At 35.1% G+C, this 25102-nt stretch overlaps 1 protein-coding gene and 1 pseudogene across 1 annotated transcript; one reads left to right on the top strand and one right to left on the bottom strand.

Moving 5' to 3' along the window:
• The first annotated feature begins 17402 nt into the window (after window positions 1–17402).
• LOC115698917 (6-phosphogluconate dehydrogenase, decarboxylating 2-like) lies at window positions 17403–22080 on the top strand (annotated as a pseudogene).
• A 741-nt stretch (window positions 22081–22821) lies between these two features.
• Window positions 22822–24154, bottom strand: LOC115700969 (protein SOB FIVE-LIKE 1). Its single transcript, XM_030628651.2, has one exon. It carries the CDS (start codon window positions 23478–23480, stop codon window positions 23082–23084), a length of 399 nt encoding a protein of 132 aa, XP_030484511.1. The 5' UTR covers window positions 23481–24154; the 3' UTR covers window positions 22822–23081.
• Between the last annotated feature and the right edge of the window lie 948 nt (window positions 24155–25102).

The following is a 25102-nucleotide window of genomic DNA, read 5'->3' as shown; positions in this document are numbered from 1 at the left end:
AAAAATCACTTCCAACACGGGCCGCCATGCTCCCTAAACAGCACAAAAATCGTATTTTTATCTCACGTGGGTGTTGGGGGTTTCCTAGTTCGAATAGGCATTTAACATGTGCGTTTTTCCATCTTTTTAGGCCCTGAATGCCTATATAAAGAGCAGAAGAGCGTTGATTTCATCAAGCAATTCTAGAGAGATAAAAAGTGAGAGTTCAGATACAGAGTAGAGAGATCAACTGCAATACTGGAGACATACTGCTCAGGGTTTTCAGCATTCTTCTTTTCTTCTCTTCTCTATTTTTCATCTCTTTTCTATCAGTTAATATGTGTATTTGTGCTTCAATGAACATAAGTAACTAAATACTTTATTAGGGTTAGATGGATATTATTTAATATTGTTTTATGGTTTTAATATGATTTATTTTCCTCCTAATTTCTATGTATTCTATTTTATTTGTGCTTAATTACTTTTAATTGTCTGGCCACCAATTAACTGTCTATGATTTTGATGCAAGATCTGAGAAGTGAGTGTCAAATATGCTATAGTAGAATAGAACTGAATTTCGATATAGGACGAGAGTACCTATATGGTTTAGATAGCTTATAGGGTTTCTGTGTTTAATGCCTGTTGCATGTTAAATTTATCACGAGAGTAGAAAGTTTACATGTTATTGAGGTTTATATATCTGAGAAGACTATAAATTACCTTAGTAAACCTGCTATTGCATAGGAATTAATATTAGAAAAATAATCATATTAAGCCATATTCAATAAAAACAATTGAAATCAACACCCTAGTTTATTAACTATCAATTTTCTCGAATCGTTGCTTCCAACTATTTTTCTTATACTTCATTGTTTTTCCTATCTTTTATTTAATCAAATAGAGGTAAAAGTTTAATTTTAACGTACTTAACTCCACTCCCTGTGGGATCGACCTCACTCCTAGTGAGTCTACTACTTGAAACGATACGTACACTTGCGTGTGCTAAATATCGCAACATACCGCATCTCCTTCAGGTGGAAAAGCTAGAGCCGTCGACCGAAAGCAAGCCTTTTTATCATGTCCAAGGTACCCACAGTTGTAACATAACTTAGGGAGTTTGAAGTACCTGAACTGAATCCACTCCTTCCTTCCCCTCTTAATATCCAGAAAAAAAACCAGCTGAGAGTTGAAATGAGGTATCAATCTCTATTTGAAATTTCAAAAATCCTCTTCGAACAACTGTCCTTGTATTTGCTTGATCACTCCGGATGAATCTTCCTGCCTTTGAAGCCACCGTACGAGAATTGACTCCGTTGAGATAAGGGGTGGGCAAACCTGAAGCAATGGCCCAGAACATAGCTTTCTTCATGTTTACATTGTACCAGTCACCATCCTCCGGCCATTCTTGGAGGATCAGAAGTTTTCCATTAATTATCCAAGGCCGGTTGCGTAAAACCTCAGCACAGTCCTCTGATTTATCAAAGAAAATACCCCAGACTCCTGGCTTCATAGTCTTGAACTTCCAGTTCCCCCTGAGCTTCCAAATCTGAGAAAGGATAGTTTTAAGTCTAGACTTAGAGACCCCTTTGTCATCCATGAAACTGGCAAGCACCCCTGAGCTAACAATCTCAGCAGTGAGTTCAAAATCGGGCTCTAAATCCAGGGTCATAGACTGAAGGAAGTTGTTTCGTAGAGTTTCGAAATCATCTTTTGGGTCCTCATTGACATCATTGTTTTGAGTCTCTTTTTCCCCCTCTCCATTAACTGTAGCACTAGATTCCTTATTGTTGTCAACAGATTGGGGTAGTTGAGAAGTAAGTTCATATTAATTTCAGGATCCCCTGCATTAACTTCAGTGTCTCCTGTAGCCACAGATCCTGTATTCGCTTCACGTGATACACCTGCTTTGTCCCTCATATCTTGCATAAGTGAAAAAAATAACCGTTTGGTTGAAATCTTAAAGAACCCAACAGAATGGGAAAGAAAAGAACAAAAGCACCAGAGGATTCTCTCGAGTAAAATTTTAGAAATAAGACATTCCGTCAAGTTGGTATCCCAACACTCTCATAGCCGAGAGAGAAAAAGCTCCCAACAAGTAATTGAAACATCAAAATACCTTTCGTTTGGTTACAAAGAAAGAAATCCTTCTATTATATCCATAACAGAAGATCACTACCCATTCTTGTTCAACCAAACAATCAAGTTGAATTAATCAACTCTTCTACGTCTTTGGCTTGATTTGATTTAAGTTCGGGTATTTCGCACATATAGTTCTTACTTCTTAGTATATATAAATAATAGTTGGAAATGAAAGGTTCGTTTGCAACGTCGTATTAGATAGTATTGTATTATACTGAATTGGATTATATATCATATTTTACATAATACTATGTTAAACTTTAATTTATATTAAAACATTATATTTTTTAGGTGTCTTAAAATTAATACCACATATAATTTTACATAAAAATATTATATAAAATATAATTTAATATAATACTATACAATACAATACGGTGTAATACGGCGTACCAAACGAACCCATAAATCATTATTAAGTACGTGCATTAAAAAATGATCTTAGTGATGACAACTTTTTAGACACAATATAAATTTTTTATGACTAAATATAATTTGTAGTCACAAAAAAAATTACTTGGGACTAAAACATAGTATTTAGATACAAGCTGTCACTAATTTAGTTCTTTTAGTCATAATAAATATTGTCACTGAAAACATATTTAGTCACAATAAAATATAATTTTGGTGGCCAATATACTTTTATCTACAGACTTTTGAATCACAACATAAAATTTTTTATAATTAGTCACAACTTCTTCTTTTTTAATCACAAGTTTTATTATGACTAAAAGTAAGATTTTTTATAGTAAAAATTTCTCATCCCAATTCCCTAGCTACCACACAGAATATATACATGTATATAAGGCGTGGAGGACGTGCTGAAGGCATGTAACCCTTGTCAAAACATGTAGGTTATAATTATGTATCTAACTTTCATCAATTATGTTTAAACAATTGTCAAAAGAAAAATTATATTTAAACAAGAATTTGATTGTTGAAGTTTAGATCATCAATCAATCTGTTTATATGTAAGTGCATATAATTTTTTTCTATTATTATTTACTAATTAGCAAAATTTCTAACAAACTTCTAACTATTTAAGGGAAGAGTCACTTGGACTCCTAACATCCCCCTTCAAACTAAGTGTGGCATAGGAAAGCACACTTAGTGTGTTCCTAAGATAGGAAAAATGAGTACTAAAAATTGGCTTAGTTATTAAATAGTCAGCAACTTGATCTAAGGCAAGAACATGTTGAACATTTATAAGACCTTGAAACACTTTGTTTTTAACAAAATACAGATCGATTTCATTATGTTTGGTACGAGTAGGAAAAACAAGATTAGCGTAGCCATAATCATTGTACTTTGATTGTGATACCAAATGATACGAGGATTGGCCAAGGGAAACACAGCTCAAGTAAGAGTGATTGAATCTAGGTGACTTCATTACACTGGCAAGACTTCAAAATTCAGCTTCTATAGAGGAGCGAGAGATGGTAGTTTTGTTTCTTAGAACACCAAAAGACTAAAGAGTTTCCGAAATAGATATAGAAGTCCAATGTGGATCTACAATCATCTGGATCAGAGGCCCAAGCTGCATCACAAAAAGCTTGAAGCTAAAAATGAGAAGCTTTGGAGAGGGTGAGACCATGGTCCATTGGGTCAGCAAGGCACCTAAGAATACGCTTGGCATCAATCCAAAGAGGAAAGAGGATCGGTCATAAATCGGCACATTTCGTTGACACTAAAGGCAATGTCAAGTCATGTAAGAGTGGCATATTGTAAAGCACTAGCAAATAATTGATATGTACAAATGGACATCAGGAACAGGGCCGCCTTCATATTGAGGCCACTGGAAGCTACCATTCATTGAAGTGTTTTGAGAATTAACCCTCTACATATGAGCCTTGTGAAGAAGATCATTGATATACTTGGCTTGGGAGAGATGAAGGCCATCTATGGTGGGAGTCACTTAGATTCCCATGAAGCAATCAACAATTCCAAGATCTTTTAATGCAAAAGTGTGACAGAATTAAGAAATCAGAGATGAAACAACTTGATCATTGCTGCCTATGACCAATATGTCATCAACATTCATGAGTGAATATGTAAAGTAAGAAGGGGTAGATTGTATAAATGAAGAATGGTTCACTTTGGCTGAAGAGAAAACAAACTGAAGTAAAGCTGCAATCTCTAAACAAGCTCTAGGAGCCTGTTTGAGATCATAAAGAGCCTTTCAGAGTTTGAAAAATGTATTTAGATAAGTGGAGGCAATGAAGTCAGTGTTGACCCATACTCTTAACTCTCCTTATTTTGATGATTAACAAATATTTGATTATTAATTACTTGTCACTAATGTTTTGTTGATTTTGTAGCACAAATAATTAAGGATTTTTAAGGCAAAATTAACTCCAACGACAAAATGGTAATTTTACCAAAATTCTCGAAAGTGACCCAAAGTTGATTCTAAGACTCAAAGAACTCAATACAAGACTTTATGAAGGTTTATTTACATTTCCTAGTGTTGTACAGTGATTTACACAAGTCCACACTTAAAATTTCTAAGTATGAAATTTGGCTCACTAACTTGTGTGACATGTTATTTCACAAAAATGATATCTAAATTTTTTAAATTGATTTTTTAGGTCACTTATCACTAAACTAAGAGAATGCAATTAGAATTTTTAAAATTGGATAAACGAGCTAAGACTTATGAGCATTTAAGTGCCGAAAAATGGACTTTTTACCATTTGTAAGGTTTTGATTAACTGTTTCCAAAACAGTGAACCGTTTCTCTAAGAAACTAGCTTACTGTTTGGAAATGGTGGACCGAAACTCCCAGTGGCTGTCTCGTTTTTTGTGTCTAATAGCTATAAACGGCTATATTTCACTCTAACACTATATAAACTTTGTTTTTACTCAAAAATAAATGTTGATTGAGCAGTTATTTTGTATACCAAACACATTCAAGTGATTTTAAGAGTTCCCAAGTCTAAAATCCAACAAAACACTTGTCACACACTTTGAGCTAAAATTTATATTTATCTCTTATAAGTGTGCTTGCTAATCACTCTAGGTTCTTCATTGTGTCATAATACTTCTAGAGTGAGTTTGCTTGTAATTATAAATATATTTTCAAATTTTTATTGAGGTGAGGTTGGTACCGGTATTGTAAACAACCCGGCTAGAGTGAGATTGACACTACAATAATCCAAAAAAGAGGTTGTAGTCCTTTGTAGTAGAAAACTATTGTAAGAGGTTTGGAAATTCCTTGGTGAGAAATTCCTAGTTGTCAGGGTTAGTCAAGCCCATTAACTTGGCTCAATAGTGGAACTCAAAACTAGGTCTATAGCTTTGAAGACCAAGGAAGTAGGTGGCTATGTTCTACCGAACCTTGTAAAAATTGAGAGTTTGTAATTTCTTACCCTTAAACTCTTTACTATAGAAGCTTGATTATTTGCTATCTATATTTGCTTACCATACTATTTACATTTACTTGAATAATTTGATTAATTTCTTAATTTTGTGTTGAAAGTTTTAATTTACCAAAATTAGATTAAATTTCGGATTCACCCCCGCTTGGAATCATATCTTGGGCTAACAATTGGTATCAGAGCAAGGGCTCATTTATTTGATTAGATTTCACAATCTAGAGCATGGTGTTTCTAAGTAATTCACAAAATAACATGTTAGAAGGTTTGAGCATGAATAGAGAACCATACTTCAATGGAGTAGACTTTTCTTATTGGAAAAATAAAATGAAAACTTACCTTCAATCTATGAATTATGATTTGTGGCATATAGTGTCGAATGGTCCTTACATTCCTAAATATGTTATAAATGGTGTCGAAGTTGTTAACAATAATGAGGCATATGATGAGAATGATAAGAAAATACTTTATAAAAATACTAGAGCTAAATATGCACTTATGTGGTTTGGATGGAGATTTGTTTAAAAATATTAAACAAGCCTCTACCGCCTTTGATATGTGAAAAATACTTGAAGTTACTCATCAAGGGAACTAGTGCTATGAAAGAGACTTAAATTTAAATTTATTCCACTCAATATGAGAACTTTAAGATGAAAGAAGATGAAATCATTACTAACGTGTATACTTTTTTTACTACAATTACTAATGGTTTGAACTCTCTTGGCAAGGTACTTTTTTTTTTGAAGAAAAGCATTCATATATAAATAGAATCAGCTAGACCACATGGTCGTTACATATTAGTTGTTCAAGGATAGAGGAATGCGGAATACAACCAAACCTCAGGTGGGAGAACGCCCACCTAGCCACATTATGGGCTGCAAAATTATAATTTCTACTAATATGTTTGAAAGTACAGCCAACAAAAGAAGGAGAGGATCTAATACAAAATGAGACATAGTTCTCAAGCTCCCAACGGGACTCCTTCCCATTAATAGTGTTGATCACTACCCTCGAATCACTCTCAACCATAATAAATTTTGAGTCGCGAGCCATAGCCGTCTCTAGAGCCAAACAGCAAGTCACTGCTTCCCCACACAGAGCATTAAAAAACTCCAGTTTAGATGTAATGACCCAGATCACCTTGCCAAAATGATCCCTTGCAACTACCGCAGGGCACATGCTATCCAGCCCCACTCTAACGTCACAATTCAGCTCCAGCCAATCTTGGGGGATGCCAGATATTGGTTAAACTCGAAGAAGGGCAAGGGAGCAAATAAGCATGGTGATATGCAAAAGATAAACAAATAGAGTCAATGCACTTTTTAATATCAACGGGACAATTATTGTGTACCTTGTCATTGCGCGTCCGGCATATAGTATCAATAATACAAGATGCATAAAGGAAAACTTCCTCTGTGTTAATGCCTTTGCTTTTAAGATCCCACAAGAATTTAACCTAGTCCCACATCCGAATCCCAGTATCGCATAAGGGGAAAATGCCCCAAGGAGAGGACCGCCACAAGTGAAAAGTCACATTACAGGAAAGGAACAGGTGTTCAATAGATTCAACATCTGTTCCATAAAGAGGGCAGCTATTGTCCTCTATTGGAAACCTTTTACTAATCACCGCACAGACATGGAGAGCTTTGGACAGGATGCACCACCATAAAATCTTGAGCCTCTTCGGGATTTTACTGTTCCAAAACTTTCTCAGTGTTCCAAGAGATGAGAGTAGCCTAGTTGATATTCTCAGTGTTCCCGGCACTAAACATGATCTCCAATCAATAGACCATTTTCTTCCTCGCTGCCAAAAGGACCTCTAGCTCAGAATTGGCTTTGTCTTTTGTGGCAAGGGAAGCCTCCAAGACCTTCACACGCTCCTGGGAAGTGTCTGAAGACCCCTTTGAGCCATCACGAGCTGAGCTCAGCTTCATCAGGGCTTAAAAACAAAGAAAAACAACATCAATGTTAAACATTACAGCTCTAGCCAACCAGTCCCCTCACTGGACTGCTATGACCGGCCAAACCCCTATATAATTTTCCAAGGCTGGCCAGCCATATGTAAGCAGCTCCATGGCCGACCAGCTTATACAGTGCCAACAAGATGAACAAAGCTGAAAGCATACCCCACCAGAGAAAGATCCTAAAGTCCAGCAGAGTATAGCCTGTGAGGCACACTATCACCCAACTCCTTTAAAGCCTTATCCAAGAAAGGAATAGCCCTCTCTATACGCCGAGTGGCTGACTCAGTAGCTCTCTGACCAATAGGTGACCCCGCTCCTCTGCTGGGCCTCCGTGTACTTTGGCCGGTAGGCCAAATCATAGGCTGTCTCACTAGTGCAGCTCCTAGTGGAGGAGGAGGAAGTGATGGTCCACTAGCATCTGCACCATGAGAGGTCCTGGCCACCTTAGCCCTCACCCGTCCAGTAGGCTCATCTGAAGGCCCACCTGCAAGACCTCTCAACTTGGAAGACATGTCTGCAAAAAGAAAGTAGCAAAGTCAGAAAGCATTCATAAATATTCAATACAAGAACAAAAGCATGTTGTTACAAACTATCAAATACCATCATCATCAGAAGAGGAGCTATCAGAATCCACAACTACAGCCTTGCCCTTGCCTCTAGCTGTAGGCACGGGGCGTGTAGGTTTATCAGAAACTAGGCCTCTAGGCTCGATATGAAGGGAGGCATCACCTACTGGACCCCCACGGGCCAGGCGCCTACGGAGAGCTCTCTCTCTTCTCTCCAGATTCTGTGCAATGCAAGACAAAAGGTACTTCATCATCATCAAGGTCAAGGCCTTGCCCGTCTCCACGGCATGCCTCATTTTTAGCTGGCATCCTTGCAGCTCCACGAGCAGGAGGATACAAGCCATACATTTGGAAGTTGTCAACACTGGTCAATTGAATAATGTTCCTCTATTTAGCTGACAAAGAAAGGATGTGATTCACTCTATCCCTTATTTATAATGTGGGAATGGAACACTTGAAAAATGGTACTCTTTGGAACCGTCGATGGCGAATCCCCTTAACATCCCAAGCAATGAAGTACTTGTTAACATGCTTGCTGACTCTTAGCATAAGTGAGATGTTGGAATCATATATCCACTGGTGGCCAACTTGACTAAAATAGAAGTATCCAAACCGATGTTGCTATGAAGTAAACTCCAAGTCAAAATAGTATCAGACCTCATAAGGAGTGGGTTGGGACCAGCCTAGCTCCTTATAAAGAACAAACATCACTAAAAGGTACCTGATACCTTTTGGGGTGATTTGTGTTAGACACATCCTGAAATAAGCAGCAATGTCACGAAAGTACAAATGAAGAGGTAGTACGACACCTTGATCAATATAGCATTCTGACCACACCATCCATTTGAGAGCCAACTTATGCACTAGTTGATTTGGGGAAGGTATCTTACAACAAATACCCTTTACTAGCCCAGCAGCCTGCATTCTCTTAAAACTGTCCTTCGAGAGAGCTGAAACAGGGGAAATCCACCTATCCCTTTGTGAACTTGCATCAAGAATCTCAGACTTAAGGGATTCGTTCTAGACATGGTCTAAGCCGAGTACGGAAGGCTCACTGGGCTTGTTCAACAGTTTATCGTCGTTATCATAACAACCTAAAGGATAATTGGTTAGGATGACGCAAGGCTTGTGTCTCTTCCTCCTAACCTGTACATCCTCCACACAATTGAATTTAGCCCCAGAACTCCCATTCTCATGACCCGTTCCAAATCTAATATCAGCATGAGGCAGGGGAACCCCTTCTACAATCTTGATGTGACCCCGTATAGCTATTCTGGTCGTGTGGGGGTCGTACAAGGTCACCCTGTCATTTCTCTGTTTTGTATCAACCATAACAACAAAGAAAACAAGGGACCTACACAATTGTCACCTCCCCAATTCAACACCAGGCACTACCTTCACGGAAGAAATAAGAGAAGGTGAGCAACCTGATAAAGCTACAAATATATTCAAGTCAATGATACCTAAGGGTATCTTCCAAGTAAAACAAAGGGTACAAGGTCGACCAACGATCAAGTACCGTCATAGGTACAATTACCAAGACATACAGTAAGTTCTAAGTTGCACAATTAAATATAATGGACTCATCATCTAGCCTTATAGAGTTTCTAAGGGAAACTACGAATAAGGCCACAGTTGTATATGCCTTTAAGGCCGCTACAAAACCCGAGCTGAGGATAAAAGAGGGAGAAAACTGGCTACCCGCTTGGAGCCTTGACCTTGGCCGGCTAGGGTTCAAGGTCCTAGTGGCCGGCGAGACCCCAAGTCCCAGCTTAGTGGCCAACTAGGAACCCTAGTTCCAGGAAAAGGTCGGCCAGCCTAGGGACACGGTCCCTATGGCCGGCCAGACCCCATGAAAGCCACCCATGACCGGTCAGGCTTCAAACAAAGCCTCCTTGGCCAGCCAGCATGTGCATGGATCAAAACACATGATTTTTCAAGAACTCAAACATGTTCTTTGTGTTCTTCGTGACTCAAACAGCCAAGAATCACAATAAAGGTAAGATTCAGATCTTTTTGTCTAGAAATCACACATTATCTATCCTAAGGCTATCATGCGGATAAAAATATCAAATGGACTACAATCTAATGTAAGAATCAAAGCATGTTCAAAACAAGAAATAATAGTCATGCATTTATGGCAAAATTAATCAAATCAAGTGAAAAAGCATGGATGGAAAGCTTACCTAGTATAATATTTCGATGAAGATGAAGGTGGGAAGCTTAGATCGTTGAAATATCACAAAAATCTCGTGGAGAATGAAGCTTCAAGGTTCGACCACCTAGAGAGAAGGAAGAGCTTTTCTAAGAGCAAATTTCTAGTGAGAGAAAGTAAAAGTGAAAAACGAAAGGAAAAAAAGGTTTCCCCCCAAAACTCACTTATGTAATACATGTGGGCCCCCTTTTTCTCACTTACTTCACCAACCGCCATAAAGGCACTTAAAGTAGTTATTTCTCCACTGCAATGAGATCAAATAGTCAAGATAAATTCAAAAAATGCATCACTTTTTATTCAACAAAGGTAACAATAGTCACGTTGCCAATTTAGTTGGCAAAGTCCCTATTTGAATAGATGTCCGCATAGGCACTTGGGGGGAAATGTTATCCAAATTTTTATCCCCATGACATGATATGCTTATGTAGACAAAACAAGTGTCATATGACAGTACAGCTCACCGAAAGGAAGCCCAAGTCAGCACCTAAACAAAGACATTAGCACTCAAATGAGGATCAAGTGACAGACCAGCTCCCTCTCAGAAGCTGGCCAGCCACCCCTGGCCGGCCAGCCTAAGGACAGCACCATGGCCGACTAGCCTGGCCACCACAAGGGCCTAGTCAGCCAAGGAGTACTCTACAGGTCTCACTAGACACTCTTACACATGGCTAGGAGCAATGGGATGGGAATTGGGCCCCAAAAGCTCAACAGAATGGCTGAATAATATCTAGAATGAAGGGCATTTCGGTCTTTTGTAAATATCTAAATATCTAGAATTGAATTGTAAACCTAGGGTTTAAGGCTTCCTCTATAAAGGCCTTAACCTCTGATTGAAAACCTAAGTAGCCTAAGTTGCCTCTAAGCTAGAAACATGATCTCAAACTCTATGTGTCTGATAAACTCTCTCTCTCTCTCTCTCTCTCTCTCTCTCTCTCTCTCTCTCTCTCACACACACACACACACACACGCCTACCTTAGGATGTCCAACACCCTAGGCTGTCCAACACCCTAGGCTGTCTAACACTTGAGTTTTTCCAGTCATTGATTCATACATTGTAATCCTAAGGGTAATATGGCAAATCCCACCTATAACGATCTGGATAGTAATTTCCTCGATATAATACAATTAAAAGGAGAGTAGGTCATTACCCGCTATCACAAGGGGGTCGAACCTCTATAACAAATGTTATTGTCTATTGCTTTTCATTCTTATTTGTACACACACGTGGCAAGCATCAGATCTAAACGACTTCGCTGTCGGTTGATCACTTTTTGAGGTCAACACCATCCTTATCTCTGTTGGAGAATTATATAATCATACTCGCCCCAATAACCATCACTGATGGTGCAGAATAACCAATAGACTATTGGGAAAAAAGTCATGGTTACCCGTAATTCTATTTAATTTTTATAAAATCTAATTAAATACATATATATTATTCATAAAAAATTAGATAAATACACAAACAAAAAAATAAATAAAAATCAACCACAAGAATCATTAATCAATGAATTTTGAAGGAATAAATTGAAAATATGATATGGTAACATAGTGGCGTTTGATAATATTTTTTTAATCAGTTTTCTATTTTTAAAATTGAAAAAATGAAAATATTTTTAAAAACATGTTCTATAAAATTGTTTTCACTTTTCAATTTTTTAATTAAAAATCAAAAATTTGAAAACAAAAAAAAAGTCACTTTCAATATTTTTTTTCAACAGTTTTTTTTTCCTAATCAATATTTTGGACTCCGACAAAAATTTGAAGGGCATTTCGGTCTTTTGTAAATATCTAAATATCTAGAATTGAATTGTAAACCTAGGGTTTAAGGCTTCCTCTATAAAGGCCTTAACCTCTGATTGAAAACCTAAGTAGCCTAAGTTGCCTCTAAGCTAGAAACATGATCTCAAACTCTATGTGTCTCATAAACTCTCTCTCTCTCTCTCTCTCTCTCTCTCTCTCTCTCTCTCTCTCTCTCTCTCTCTCTCTCTCTCTCTCTCTCTCTCTCTCTCTCTCTCTCTCTCTCTCTCTCACACACACACACACACACACACACACACACACACACACACACACACACACACACACGCCTACCTTAGGATGTCCAACACCACTAGGTCATCCAACACCCTAGGCTGTCTAACACTTGAGTTTTGCCAGTCATTGATTCATACATTGTAATCCTAAGGGTAATATGGCAAATCCCACCTATAACGATCTGGATAGTAATTTCCTCGATATAATACAATTAAAAGGAGAGTAGGTCATTACCCGCTATCACAAGGCGGTCGAACCTCTATAACAAATGTTATTGTCTATTGCTTTTCATTCTTATTTGTACACACACGTGGCAAGCATCAGATCTAAACGACTTCGCTGTCGGTTGATCACTTTTTGAGGTCAACACCATCCTTATCTCTGTAGGAGAATTATATAATCATACTCGCCCCAATAACCATCACTGATGGTGCGGAATAACCAATAGACTATTGGGAAAAAAGTCATGGTTACCCGTAATTCTATTTAATTTTTATAAAATCTAATTAAATACATATATATTATTCATAAAAAATTAGATAAATACACAAACAAAAAAATAAATAAAAATCAACCACAAGAATCATTAATCAATGAATTTTGAAGGAATAAATTGAAAATATGATATGGTAACATAGTGGCGTTTGATAATATTTTTTTAATCAGTTTTCTATTTTTAAAATTGAAAAAATAAAAATATTTTTAAAAACATGTTCTATAAAATTGTTTTCACTTTTCAATTTTTTAATTAAAAATCAAAAATTTGAAAACAAAAAAAAGTCACTTTCAATATTTTTTTTCAACAGTTTTTTTTCCTAATCAATATTTTGGACTCCGACAAAAATTTGAAGGGCATTTTGGTCTTTTGTAAATATCTAAATATCTAGAATTGAATTGTAAACCTAGGGTTTAAGGCTTCCTCTATAAAGGCCTTAACCTCTGATTGAAAACCTAAGTAGCCTAAGTTGCCTCTAAGCTAGAAACATGATCTCAAACTCTATGTGTCTGATAAACTCTCTCTCTCTCTCTCTCTCTCTCTCTCTCTCTCTCTCTCTCTCTCTCTCTCTCTCTCTCTCTCTCTCTCTCTCTCTCTCTCTCTCTCTCTCTCTCTCTCTCTCTCTCTCTCTCTCTCTCACACACACACACACACACACACACACACACGCCTACCTTAGGATGTCCAACACCCTAGGCTGTCCAACACCCTAGGCTGTCTAACACTTGAGTTTTGCCAGTCATTGATTCATACATTGTAATCCTAAGGGTAATATGGCAAATCCCACCTATAACGATCTGGATAGTAATTTCCTCGATATAATACAATTAAAAGGAGAGTAGGTCATTACCCGCTATCACAAGGGGGTCGAACCTCTATAACAAATGTTATTGTCTATTGCTTTTCATTCTTATTTGTACACACACGTGGCAAGCATCAGATCTAAACGACTTCGCTGTCGGTTGATCACTTTTTGAGGTCAACACCATCCTTATCTCTGTTGGAGAATTATATAATCATACTCGCCCCAATAACCATCACTGATGGTGCGGAATAACCAATAGACTATTGGGAAAAAAGTCATGGTTACCCGTAATTCTATTTAATTTTTATAAAATCTAATTAAATACATATATATTATTCATAAAAAATTAGATAAATAGACAAACAAAAAAATAAATAAAAATCAACCACAAGAATCATTAATCAATGAATTTTGAAGGAATAAATTGAAAATATGATATGGTAACATAGTGGCGTTTGATAATATTTTTTTAATCAGTTTTCTATTTTTAAAATTGAAAAAATGAAAATATTTTTAAAAACATGTTCTATAAAATTGTTTTCACTTTTCAATTTTTTAATTAAAAATCAAAAAATTTGAAAGCAAAAAAAAAGTCACTTTCAATATTTTTTTTCAACAGTTTTTTTTCCTAATCAATATTTTGGACTCCGACAAAAATTTGAAGGGCATTTCGGTCTTTTGTAAATATCTAAATATCTAGAATTGAATTGTAAACCTAGGGTTTAAGGCTTCCTCTATAAAGGCCTTAACCTCTGATTGAAAACCTAAGTAGCCTAAGTTGCCTCTAAGCTAGAAACATGATCTCAAACTCTATGTGTCTCATAAACTCTCTCTCTCTCTCTCTCTCTCTCTCTCTCTCTCTCTCTCTCTCTCTCTCTCTCTCTCTCTCTCTCTCTCTCTCTCTCTCTCTCTCTCTCTCTCTCTCTCTCTCACACACACACACACACACACACACACACACACGCCTACCTTAGGATGTCCAACACCCTAGGCTGTCCAACACCCTAGGCTGTCTAACACTTGAGTTTTGCCAGTCATTGATTCATACATTGTAATCCTAAGGGTAATATGGCAAATCCCACCTATAACGATCTGGATAGTAATTTCCTCGATATAATACAATTAAAAGGAGAGTAGGTCATTACCCGCTATCACAAGGGGGTCGAACCTCTATAACAAATGTTATTGTCTATTGCTTTTCATTCTTATTTGTACACACACGTGGCAAGCATCAGATCTAAACGACTTCGCTGTCGGTTGATCACTTTTTGAGGTCAACACCATCCTTATCTCTGTTGGAGAATTATATAATCATACTCGCCCCAATAACCATCACTGATGGTGCGGAATAACCAATAGACTATTGGGAAAAAAGTCATGGTTACCCGTAATTCTATTTAATTTTTATAAAATCTAATTAAATACATATATATTATTCATAAAAAATTAGATAAATACACAAACAAAAAAATAAATAAAAATCAACCAATAGAATCATTAATCAATGAATTTTGAAGGAATAAATTGAAAATATGATATGGTAACATAGTGGCGTTTGATAATATTTTTTTAATCAGTTTTCTATTTTTAAAATTGAAAAAATGAAAATATTTTTAAAAACATGTTCTATAAAATTGTTTTCACTTTTCAATTTTTTAATTAAAAATCAAAAATTTGAAAACAAAAAAAAAAGTCACTTTCAATATTTTTTTTCAACAGTTTTTTTTCCTAATCAATATTTTGGACTCCGACCAAATTCAGACCCAAATCTCCATTCAAATTAGCTCACCATCCACCCTAAGTGCGTGCACGACTAATTCATGCGTAGCCTTAATGGCCAAAAGATATGCATAAATAAGGGACGCCTTAGGAAAATTAGACAGTTACTAAAAAATACATCAAATATAGAGCTTAAATCATTACAGAAAAAAAAAATCTCTTAAAAAAAGGTAGAGATTAAATATAAACAATCAGGCTCAAAAGAATAGAGAGGAAGTCCAATTTCAGCAACGAATCCAATACAACCATTACTAAAGCTACAACTTCCACCTGAATAACAGTGAGATTTCCTTGAGTCCAACTTAATCCAACCAAGAAAGTAAGAATTGCTATTAGCAGGGCCGGCCCTGAAATGTAGTGGGCTATAGGGTAAAAATTATTTTTTGGGCCCTTATTTAGAAAAAAAAATGGTATTTTTCAAAATCAGCAAAAAAATTGTGTAATTTTAAAAGGGCAAAATTTTTTTTTGGGCCCCTGGACTAGGTGGGCCCTAGGCACAGGCCTAGCCCGCCTATGCCCAGGGCCGGCCCTGGCTATTAGAAAAGTTGATACCTAGACCAAAAACACCAAATAAATAAATTTAGTAACTTCATATATAAACGTTAAAATAACAAATTTAAAATTATGTTATATAAATTAATAATATAGTAAAATTTTGAAGAAAGAGAACTGTGATAAAACTTATCTTTTGAAGTCATTGCCTCTTGACTAAGTGAGTAAAATAAAAATATACCTATATAAAAAGTATATTAGCACACTACTTAATGGTAATATTATAGTGAAAATTTTTATTTAAATGAAAATATTTTGAACTATTATATTATGAAAAAAAAAAAAAAAAAAAAACTTATCTTTACTAACTGCGGAACAAATCATGCGTCACTGGTACTTCACGATATTCTTAGGATAAACACAAAACAACCACCACCATATATTGATACCAAACAAAATACACTGAGCACATACAACTATACTACAAAATAAGTCACAACTTACAAAAACAAATTACCAGTTAACTTTATGGTACACAATAATATTCAATAAACATTAAGTAAAAATTAATCAATTAAAACTTCTTAAAAGAAAAAGCTAAGCTAGATTAAAGAAAAATGCAAGAGCTAATAGATTCTCTTTTATAGGACTATTTTTAAGTTTATCAAATTAAATAAGATCGGTTAAAAATTTTAAAAATGATCACAGAAATTATGATTCTACTTAAAAATAATAAAAAATAAACATAAAATTAAAAAGAGTAAATATGGTAATTAATAAATAAATCGATTATATTATACCAATAAACTACATACATGCTATATAAAATATAAGTAAATACAAATTAAATATACACTATGTATAGAATGATATATAAAGTATCTAATATATAGTTAAATAAAAAAAATAATAACAATAAATACCAAAAAATAATGATAATAATATCATACATTCTACTAAACACATTTTAAAAGTAATAAATGTAAAAAATCATTCAAATAAAATAAAATTAAATACCTTTTACTTTGCCCACAAAATGGGGATAAAATTAAAAATAAAAAATAAAAAATAAATATAAAATACAACAATGTTAAATACAATAGTTATAAAGAATTAATTGTTCAAAAAAATATTAATAAAAGTTAAATAATATATATAAAAAAAATTCAACTCAATCGATTGCCAAAAAAAACCCTAAATAATAGCATGTCATTCAAAATTAGTAGGGGTGTTCGCGGTGCAGGTAGTACGGTAACCATTTTTTCAAACCAACCCGCACATGTGGTTTTTCCAATTTTCTAAACCGCACCCGCACCGCGATACTAAAAAACCACAAAAACTGCACCGCAAAAAATGATGCGGTGCAGTGCGGTTTATGCAGTTTGAACTATGACAATTTTTTTTTAAATCATCATAAAATAATTAAACTATCATTAATATAATTATTCCAAAACACTTAAGAAAATACAACAAACTTGAGACTAATAAAAGTTATAACAACAAAAATAAGTCAATAATCTTTTTAAAGTTTCAACAACACACCTAAATCAAAATAACAAACTTGAAACTAATTAAATTCCAACAACAATATATATGTACAACTAACATACTTTCAGCAATAGATTAAAAATAAAACAAACACAAACTTCCAACTCCAAATTTCAATACACATGTATGGGCTTGGCTTTATTGTTAAGAAGAGAGAATTTGTGAAGAGTTATGAATTTTGCCCTAAGATTTATGGGCTTGGGTTGGGCTCATATGTATGGGCTTAATTAAAATAAAGGGTTAATTTCACAAATGCACAAAAACAACAAAAAAAAAAAAACAAAAATACGGTTTCACGGAATTTTAAATATTTTTACGATTTTTTTGATTTTATTTACATAAAATACGGTATTTTTATGTTGAAATTTTGTTCATTTGTTGTTAATTTTTTGTTATATGTATGTTATTTTTTGTTATTTTTTTGTTGTTGTTTTCATGTTACTTTTATGTTGTTTTCTTGTTGATTTTATGTTGTTTTCATGTTATTTTTTTAGAAAACCGTAAAAATGTAAAAAAAACATTCTTTGAATGTAAAAAATGTAAATATTTTACAAAAAATGATGCCTTATGTATTTATTCCTTAAATAAATATAAAAATTGAAATTTTAAAACATGCGGTGCGATGCGGTTTGAATCGCGGTTTAATAATTCAAAACCGCAAACCGCACCACGCGGTATGGGAAAAATTTAAACTGCAACCATACCGCGAAGAATTTCAAACTGCATTTTCTTTGCGGTGCAGTGCGGGCGGTTTGAGCTGTTTGATGTACACCCCTAAAAAATAGCCTAAAATAATAATACGGTCAACCTCTCCAAAAATATTTTAAATTGTATATTAATTGATTGTAGTTACGCAAACTAAATTTCAGGCAAAAAATTCTGGACAAAACCTTCTTCAACGATAACAATTACGCACCATACCACCAATTATTGGAAATTCTCAGTCACTGGTAGATTCTAGGCTCTTCGCATCGACAGCACGCCTCCATGACATCCGACCACAACCTTTGGCACTCATCATGAAGGAAGACCATCCATCTTTCACTACCAAAGACTTCAGGAATCATCGGAACATCCCAGCCAGTAAACTAATTCTTGCACAATTATCTTTACACAGAAAAGAGAAAACCATAACAGAATAATATGAATATATAACCACAAAATATACTAAAAAAAATATAACCACAATATATACTCAAATAAAACAAAACATAACAAAAATAATAAACAAATAAGAACAAAAAAACATAGAGAGAAAAGGAGACTCCCTTGTCGGCATTGAACACCATGGCGTCAAGAACACATGAAACTTTACATGTTTAGTAGCTTTGCCTTAGAAGAATCAACCATCTCAATCCCATGACACCCTAATCTAAAACAATGACGAACAACTCCATTCAAAGGAAGAGATCGCAAGACTAAAAACCACTTGAAACATGCGGCTTTGTAGACTGTTTCGGAGTTCATCAAGTAGCATTGGTGTGCGACTTGATGGGGTCCAGAAATCCAGACGATTTGGTAGAGAACTCAGGTGCAAGGATTTAGAAATAATCATTTTTCCCATTTGAAAGTTTATTTTCCACACATATTCTAATCGAATAACTAAAGCTAACAGTAACAAGTGAATTATATTGCCACCTCTACATTGAGACACTTTCCCTTGTCATTGTCACGGTTTTGGTAAATTAACCATCCAACGGTTTAAGCCATATTCCACTTCAAACCTTTTTCATGGGTCCCTACAATAGCTCTCTGCCAATATAAGATATTGCTAGGATAAAAATCTTCTTGTTCTTCATGATTCAGATAAATATTATCCGGGTTTGGCATCAGATTCTTATAGTTTTACGATTTTCTGAGGTACACCCTTTGGTTTTTTTGTATCTTGATGACAAGTCTACATGCTTTTTTTGCTGTAATTTTTTACTTATCTTATACAGTTTGATCTTATTTTAATTTCAAATCTTTGTGTTGAGTGTGTTAGATTATGTATCTTCAATTTTTTTTATTTATTTTTCATTTTAAACTCATTGTATCCCAGCAATTTTTGATCTACTTGTATGGAAAAGCGTGCTTTTGGATATAAATTTATGGGGTTTTTTTGTGTGAAATTGATAGGTCTTTTATGGAATAAGAAAAAACAGTGAAAACTTACGGGTGGATACCAGGCACCCGGAGACTTCAAGTAATTCAAACTTGAAGGCTTTCAGTGTAAATATTTTCGGTTGTCACAAGATTTCATACATCCCTTTTTATTGTGATAAACGGTTTGTTGTTTTAGTTCATGTGGGGGATTAGTACTATGTGGATTTATATCAGGCTTAAGCTTAATGAACACTCAAGCAATCGGCAAAGTTTTCACTTGTTTATATGTACAGTTATAAGTATTTAAACTTTGGACTGGGGCAGAGTTTACCCAACTAAACTACTTGCTTCATCATGATAGTGGTAAACTTAAAAAAGAAAACTAGCGATAATGCTTGTCGCACTACCAATGTGCTGCACATGGATTAGTTGTACATGCTCTTTAGATAGGTAAACAACTTGTTTGGTTCGATAATTTTTTATATTGTCTTTGGGATGTTTAGTTCTTATAGTTTATTAGGTTGTTAGACATTGGTTTGTTAATTCAATGATATATTCATTAAAATGGTGCATTGTAATAATATATACTTAAATTTTAAAACACGCATACCAATTTGATTTTCTAAATAGTTCATGTCATTCCATGATTTTATGGATTTGCTAGCTTTAACTAATTTAGTATAATCTTTTAACGTTTGTTGTTGTCAATCTAATTTGAATCCAAATATCATGTTGTGCAAAAAAAAATACTAGTTGATTTAGTGCTTACAAGTTTCATAATTATTCCCTTTGGTAAGTGTTGTTTGTTTGTTAGGTTTAGACTAAATTTCCTCTGTTATTTTTCCAAAGATTCTTTAAGCTTTTCATTCCCTTCATTTTTATGCCTATATCAGATATAAAGTGCTGAAAACGAAGAATGGTGGGACCAACAAGAATTGGCCTCGCAGGTCTTGCTGTAATGGGCCAAAATCTTGCTCTCAACATTGCTGAAAAGGGATTTACGATTTCTGTTTATAACCGAACCACCTCAAAAGTTGATGAAACGGTAGAAAGTGCTAAAAAAGAAGGAAATCTTCCCTTGTATGGTTTCCATGATCCTAAATCCTTTGTTCAATCAATCCAAAAACCTCGTGTAATAATCATGCTTGTAAAGGTTGGGCCTCCTGTTGATCAAACTATAAAAACACTATCAAATTACTTGGAGAAAGGAGACTGCATCATTGATGGTGGTAATGAGTGGTATAAAAACACAGAGAGAAGGGAAAAGGCTATGGCAAAACTGGGCCTGCTTTATCATGGAATGGGAGTTTCAGGTGGTGAGGAGGGTGCTCGAAATGGGCCTTCTATGATGCCCGGTGGGTCCTTTCAAGCCTTCAAGTACATTGAAGATATCCTTCTTAAGGTGGCTGCTCAGGTTCCTGATAGTGGCCCTTGTGTTACATAGGCCAAGGAGGATCAGACAATTTTGTTAAGATGGTTCACAATGGGATTGAATATGGTGATATGCAGCTCATTGCAGAGGCCTATGATGTGCTTAAGTCAACTGGAAAACTCTCTAATGAAGAACTACACCATGTTTTCTCTGAATGGAACAAAGGTGAGCTTTTAAGCTTCTTGGTTGAAATCACTGCTGATATATTTGGGATTAAGGATGACAAGGGAGAAGGCTATCTGGTGGACAAGGTTCTTGACAAAACAGGAATGAAGGGTACTGGAAAACGGACAGTTCAACAAGCTGCTGAATCTGTTGCAGCTCCCACTATAGCTTCATCATTAGACTCGAGGTTTCTTAGTGGTCTGAAAGAGGAAAGAGTTGAAGCTGCTAAAGTTTTCAAATCAAGTGGTGTTGGTGACATTCTTACTGAGCAAGAAGTAGACAAGAAAAAATTGATTGAGGATGTGAGGCAAGCACTTTATGCCTCCAAAATATGTAGCTATGCTCAGGAATGAACTTGGTACGTGCAAAGAGCGCTGAAAAAGGTTGGGACTTGAAACTTGGTGAGCTTGCAAGATTTTGGAAGGGTGGTTGCATTAACTTGGCTATTTTGCTTGATCGTATTAAGAAAGCCTACGATAGAAACCCTGAACTTGCAAACTTACTTGTGGATACAGAGTTTTCCAAGGAAATAATTGAACGACAGCATGGGTGGCGAAGAGTAGTTTGCCTCGCCATCAAATCAGGCATTAGCGTTCTAGGCATGTCTTCTAGTCTTGCTTACTTTGACACATACAGGAGGGATAGGTTGCCTGCTAATTTGGTCCAAGCTCAACGAGACTACTTTGGAGCTCATACATACGAGAGGACCGACATACCAGGATCCTTCCATACCGAATGGTTTAAGATTGCTAAGCAGTCAAAGATTTAATTTAAGCCTCCTACCCTATGAGTAAGAGGTCATAAGGTGTTTTTGTGTTTTTCATATGCTTATGAATTTATATGTCGAAGATGTCTATTGAACTAGGTGAGTTGTTTGACTAATTTCTTATTATGCTTCTTGTAATTGTACAAAGTTTGAGTGCTGTTTTTCTTGGTTTCTTTAGAAGCTAAACAATGGCACCATCTTGCAGTTAATGAAAAATTGCTCTCAGCATTTGTCGTTGGTGTTGTGCATCTCTCTCTCTCTCTCTCTCTCTCTCTCTCTCTCTCTCTCTCTCTCTCTCTCTCTCTCTCTCTCTCTCATCAAGTATGCTATGTTTGAAAACTAGCTTCTATTCTATCCGTAGAACTATTTTACTAACTTTTGACCAGTTAAAATATAAATACACGTGAATCTTCTTCTTTTATTTTTTATTTTAAGTACTGGAAATCCTCACTAAATAGTACTGCAATAACATCATTACTAGTTACTAAAAATATCTTCACTCAGTATCACTTGTTACTGAAAGTTCCTCATAATGATCTTGGAAAGAATGGGATCAGTATTCATCACAAGCAACTACGTTCTTTGTCATGGAGTTCATTCTCTTCTTCTTCTTCTTCGATATTAAATTATTAATCCCTGCGCCTAAGAACATATTTTCATCTGGGTTTGTTTGTGTTATCTATCTACAAATAATGTAATTAATAATTATCATTTTGTACTTGCTAGAGAAAATATACTTATGCAGGACCTAATTATCTTTACTATTTTGTCATTTTGACGCTGTTAATTATAATATACATCACGTCACCTCATAAAGCATTTTAATTAATGTATATTTATACATTGCTATAAGACAACATGTGGTGCAAGCAAGCATAATTTATATAACAGTAGTGCCTTATATTAGAATTTTATACCATGGATTCAGTTTGGTAACCAGGATAATCAAGGCAATAGCAAATAAATTTGAAAAACTGATTTCATGCAAACATGCAGTCTCTCATCCCTTAACACATATAAAGAACTAAGATAAAGAAAAAAGTATTCAAGTTATTTTTACAAGTTTGGATACACAAGAGAAGACATTGTGTCAAAACAGAGAAAATATGCTATTTCAGAATAGAATCAGAGACGACATCATCAACAACAACAACAACAAGAACAACAACGAAAAAGTTTAAAAGAAAATATTTGGCCACTAACTAGTTTGGTTGGTGTTTTCATGTTTTACCTCAACCTTAGACTTGGCTAGAAGCACTTTCAGCTTTTCTAACTTTCTCAAGTTCTTTCTCTCCTTTAGTATTCCTTCTACTTTCAATTCTCTTCTTCTCTTGCTTGCCAAGTTTAGAACATTTGCTATGCTGAAGTACATTTACTCTGTTTCTAAGAGCACCCGAGATTTGACTTCTCTCCTTCACTCCAAGCTCACTGAGAGTTGGACCAGAGGAGGCATCTGAAGCCATGGAGTCATCACTTTCACCATTGAAGTCTTCACCTTTATAAGGTTTGTTTTCATTTTCGTGTAGACGATCATCGACTCCATGTTGGATTTGGGAACCAATGTACATTGTCCAACCGGATTCTGTGTCGTAGGTAGGCTTCTCTGAACTTCCAAAAAGATGGGAAGAAGACTCCATCTCTAATCCCACCAAGACTTAAAAACTTTGATAAGATTGTTTTTATGTAATCTACAGTGTGAAAGAGCATCAAACACCTTGGTTCACCATCCATATATATAGATATATAAACTGGTTACTAGTTGCTATTTACATTTTGAAAAACTGAGATGACTCCTTTACAAGGACAAAAAAACAACTTAATAGATCAACAGTGTCATTATTCAAGTGGAAGGTACATACCACTACCTGGCAACCCTATCCACCATAATTTACAGTGCTTAGATGACTAGAAGACAAACCAATGGTGATAAAAAGAGGATCCAATATTAGAAAATAATTATAATAAAAAAATTATAAAGAAAAATCTTAAGACTGTATGTGATATTAGTGAGATAAGCTCACTTGGGTTGTTGAGTTTTTCACCTGGAAAATTACCACCTTTTATTTCTCTGCCTATTTCATAAATAAAAAGGGCAGCTTTTAACTTGGGGATAGCAGATGAGCCAACCCCCTCCTTCCCCACTTTCACAAACATTTATGTAGCTTTACACAGTCTCTTGTTTATCTGTTACACTTCTTGAATTCTCCTGCTGTTTTGTCATCAACAAAGGGTAGCCTTTTTTCTGTGAATCGAATTAAATGCACCCCTATCAAATCGACTTTTTGTCATTTTCCTATAAGGTTTGGATAGTTTGGACAAAAGGCAGTTTGCTTCTGCTTCCATTATCATTATTATGATTATTATTATTATTATTATCATTATTTATTTTTTTTAATTATTATTTGTCTCAGTATTCTGGTGTACTTGTTTAGACTCTTCTCTCCCATGTTACACCAGAATACAATTATTACACTTAAACTGAAGAGCCATATAAGTAAAGTAATTACCAGCAGTAGAAAAGAAAGAGCAAATCTTAACTTTGACAATGTTGGGTTGGCTTCTTCTTGATTCTCAAGGAAGTTAATAATCTGAAGTAGTTGAAAGATTATATCTGGTCTTTGCTCATCATTATGGAATGCATTCCCACTTTATGGCTTTTTTGTCCACTAAGGGTATCTAACCTAGTTAGGCCCACTTGTCTTTTGCCTATATCTAATCCTTATGTTATGTTCTAATAATCACACCTTAATTACACATGCTGGAACCCAAGTAGTTGACCTATTTATTAATATGCATAAAGAAAAGGCAGGTATCCATTTGATTTGCTAGCTTGTGTTTTAACAAAGTAAGTTTTTGTATCCTATATTCACTAATAATGATCATCAGTCATCACTATAACAAAAAATATAGGTTACCAAAGTTGCATTTCATCAAAACACAAGTTACCAAATTAATAGATTCTTAAAAAAAACGGAACTAGGTTGATTCTTGGAGGAGCAGCCTTAAAAACTAAATGTAATACTTTTAAGCGTAGACAAGCCTTTTCATGACATTTTTTTGAAAGGAAAAGAAAAAAAAAATAAAAGATCATTGTCTGAACTGCCCTCTAAAAATCATCTCAGCAGAATTTTTAGTGTCTGTTGCACATTCAAAAGCCTATAAAGTCGGTAAACATCATTATAAATGGTGGGGTTTTCTTTTGTAGCCATTAACTGTGACACTTTTTTTTTGGCCTTCATGGAAGCTATACTGTTTTAGA

Source organism: Cannabis sativa, chromosome 8 (assembly GCF_029168945.1).
Source record: "Cannabis sativa cultivar Pink pepper isolate KNU-18-1 chromosome 8, ASM2916894v1, whole genome shotgun sequence".
Lineage (NCBI taxonomy): Eukaryota > Viridiplantae > Streptophyta > Magnoliopsida > Rosales > Cannabaceae > Cannabis > Cannabis sativa.
This window is presented reverse-complemented; position numbering and strand designations above follow the sequence as displayed.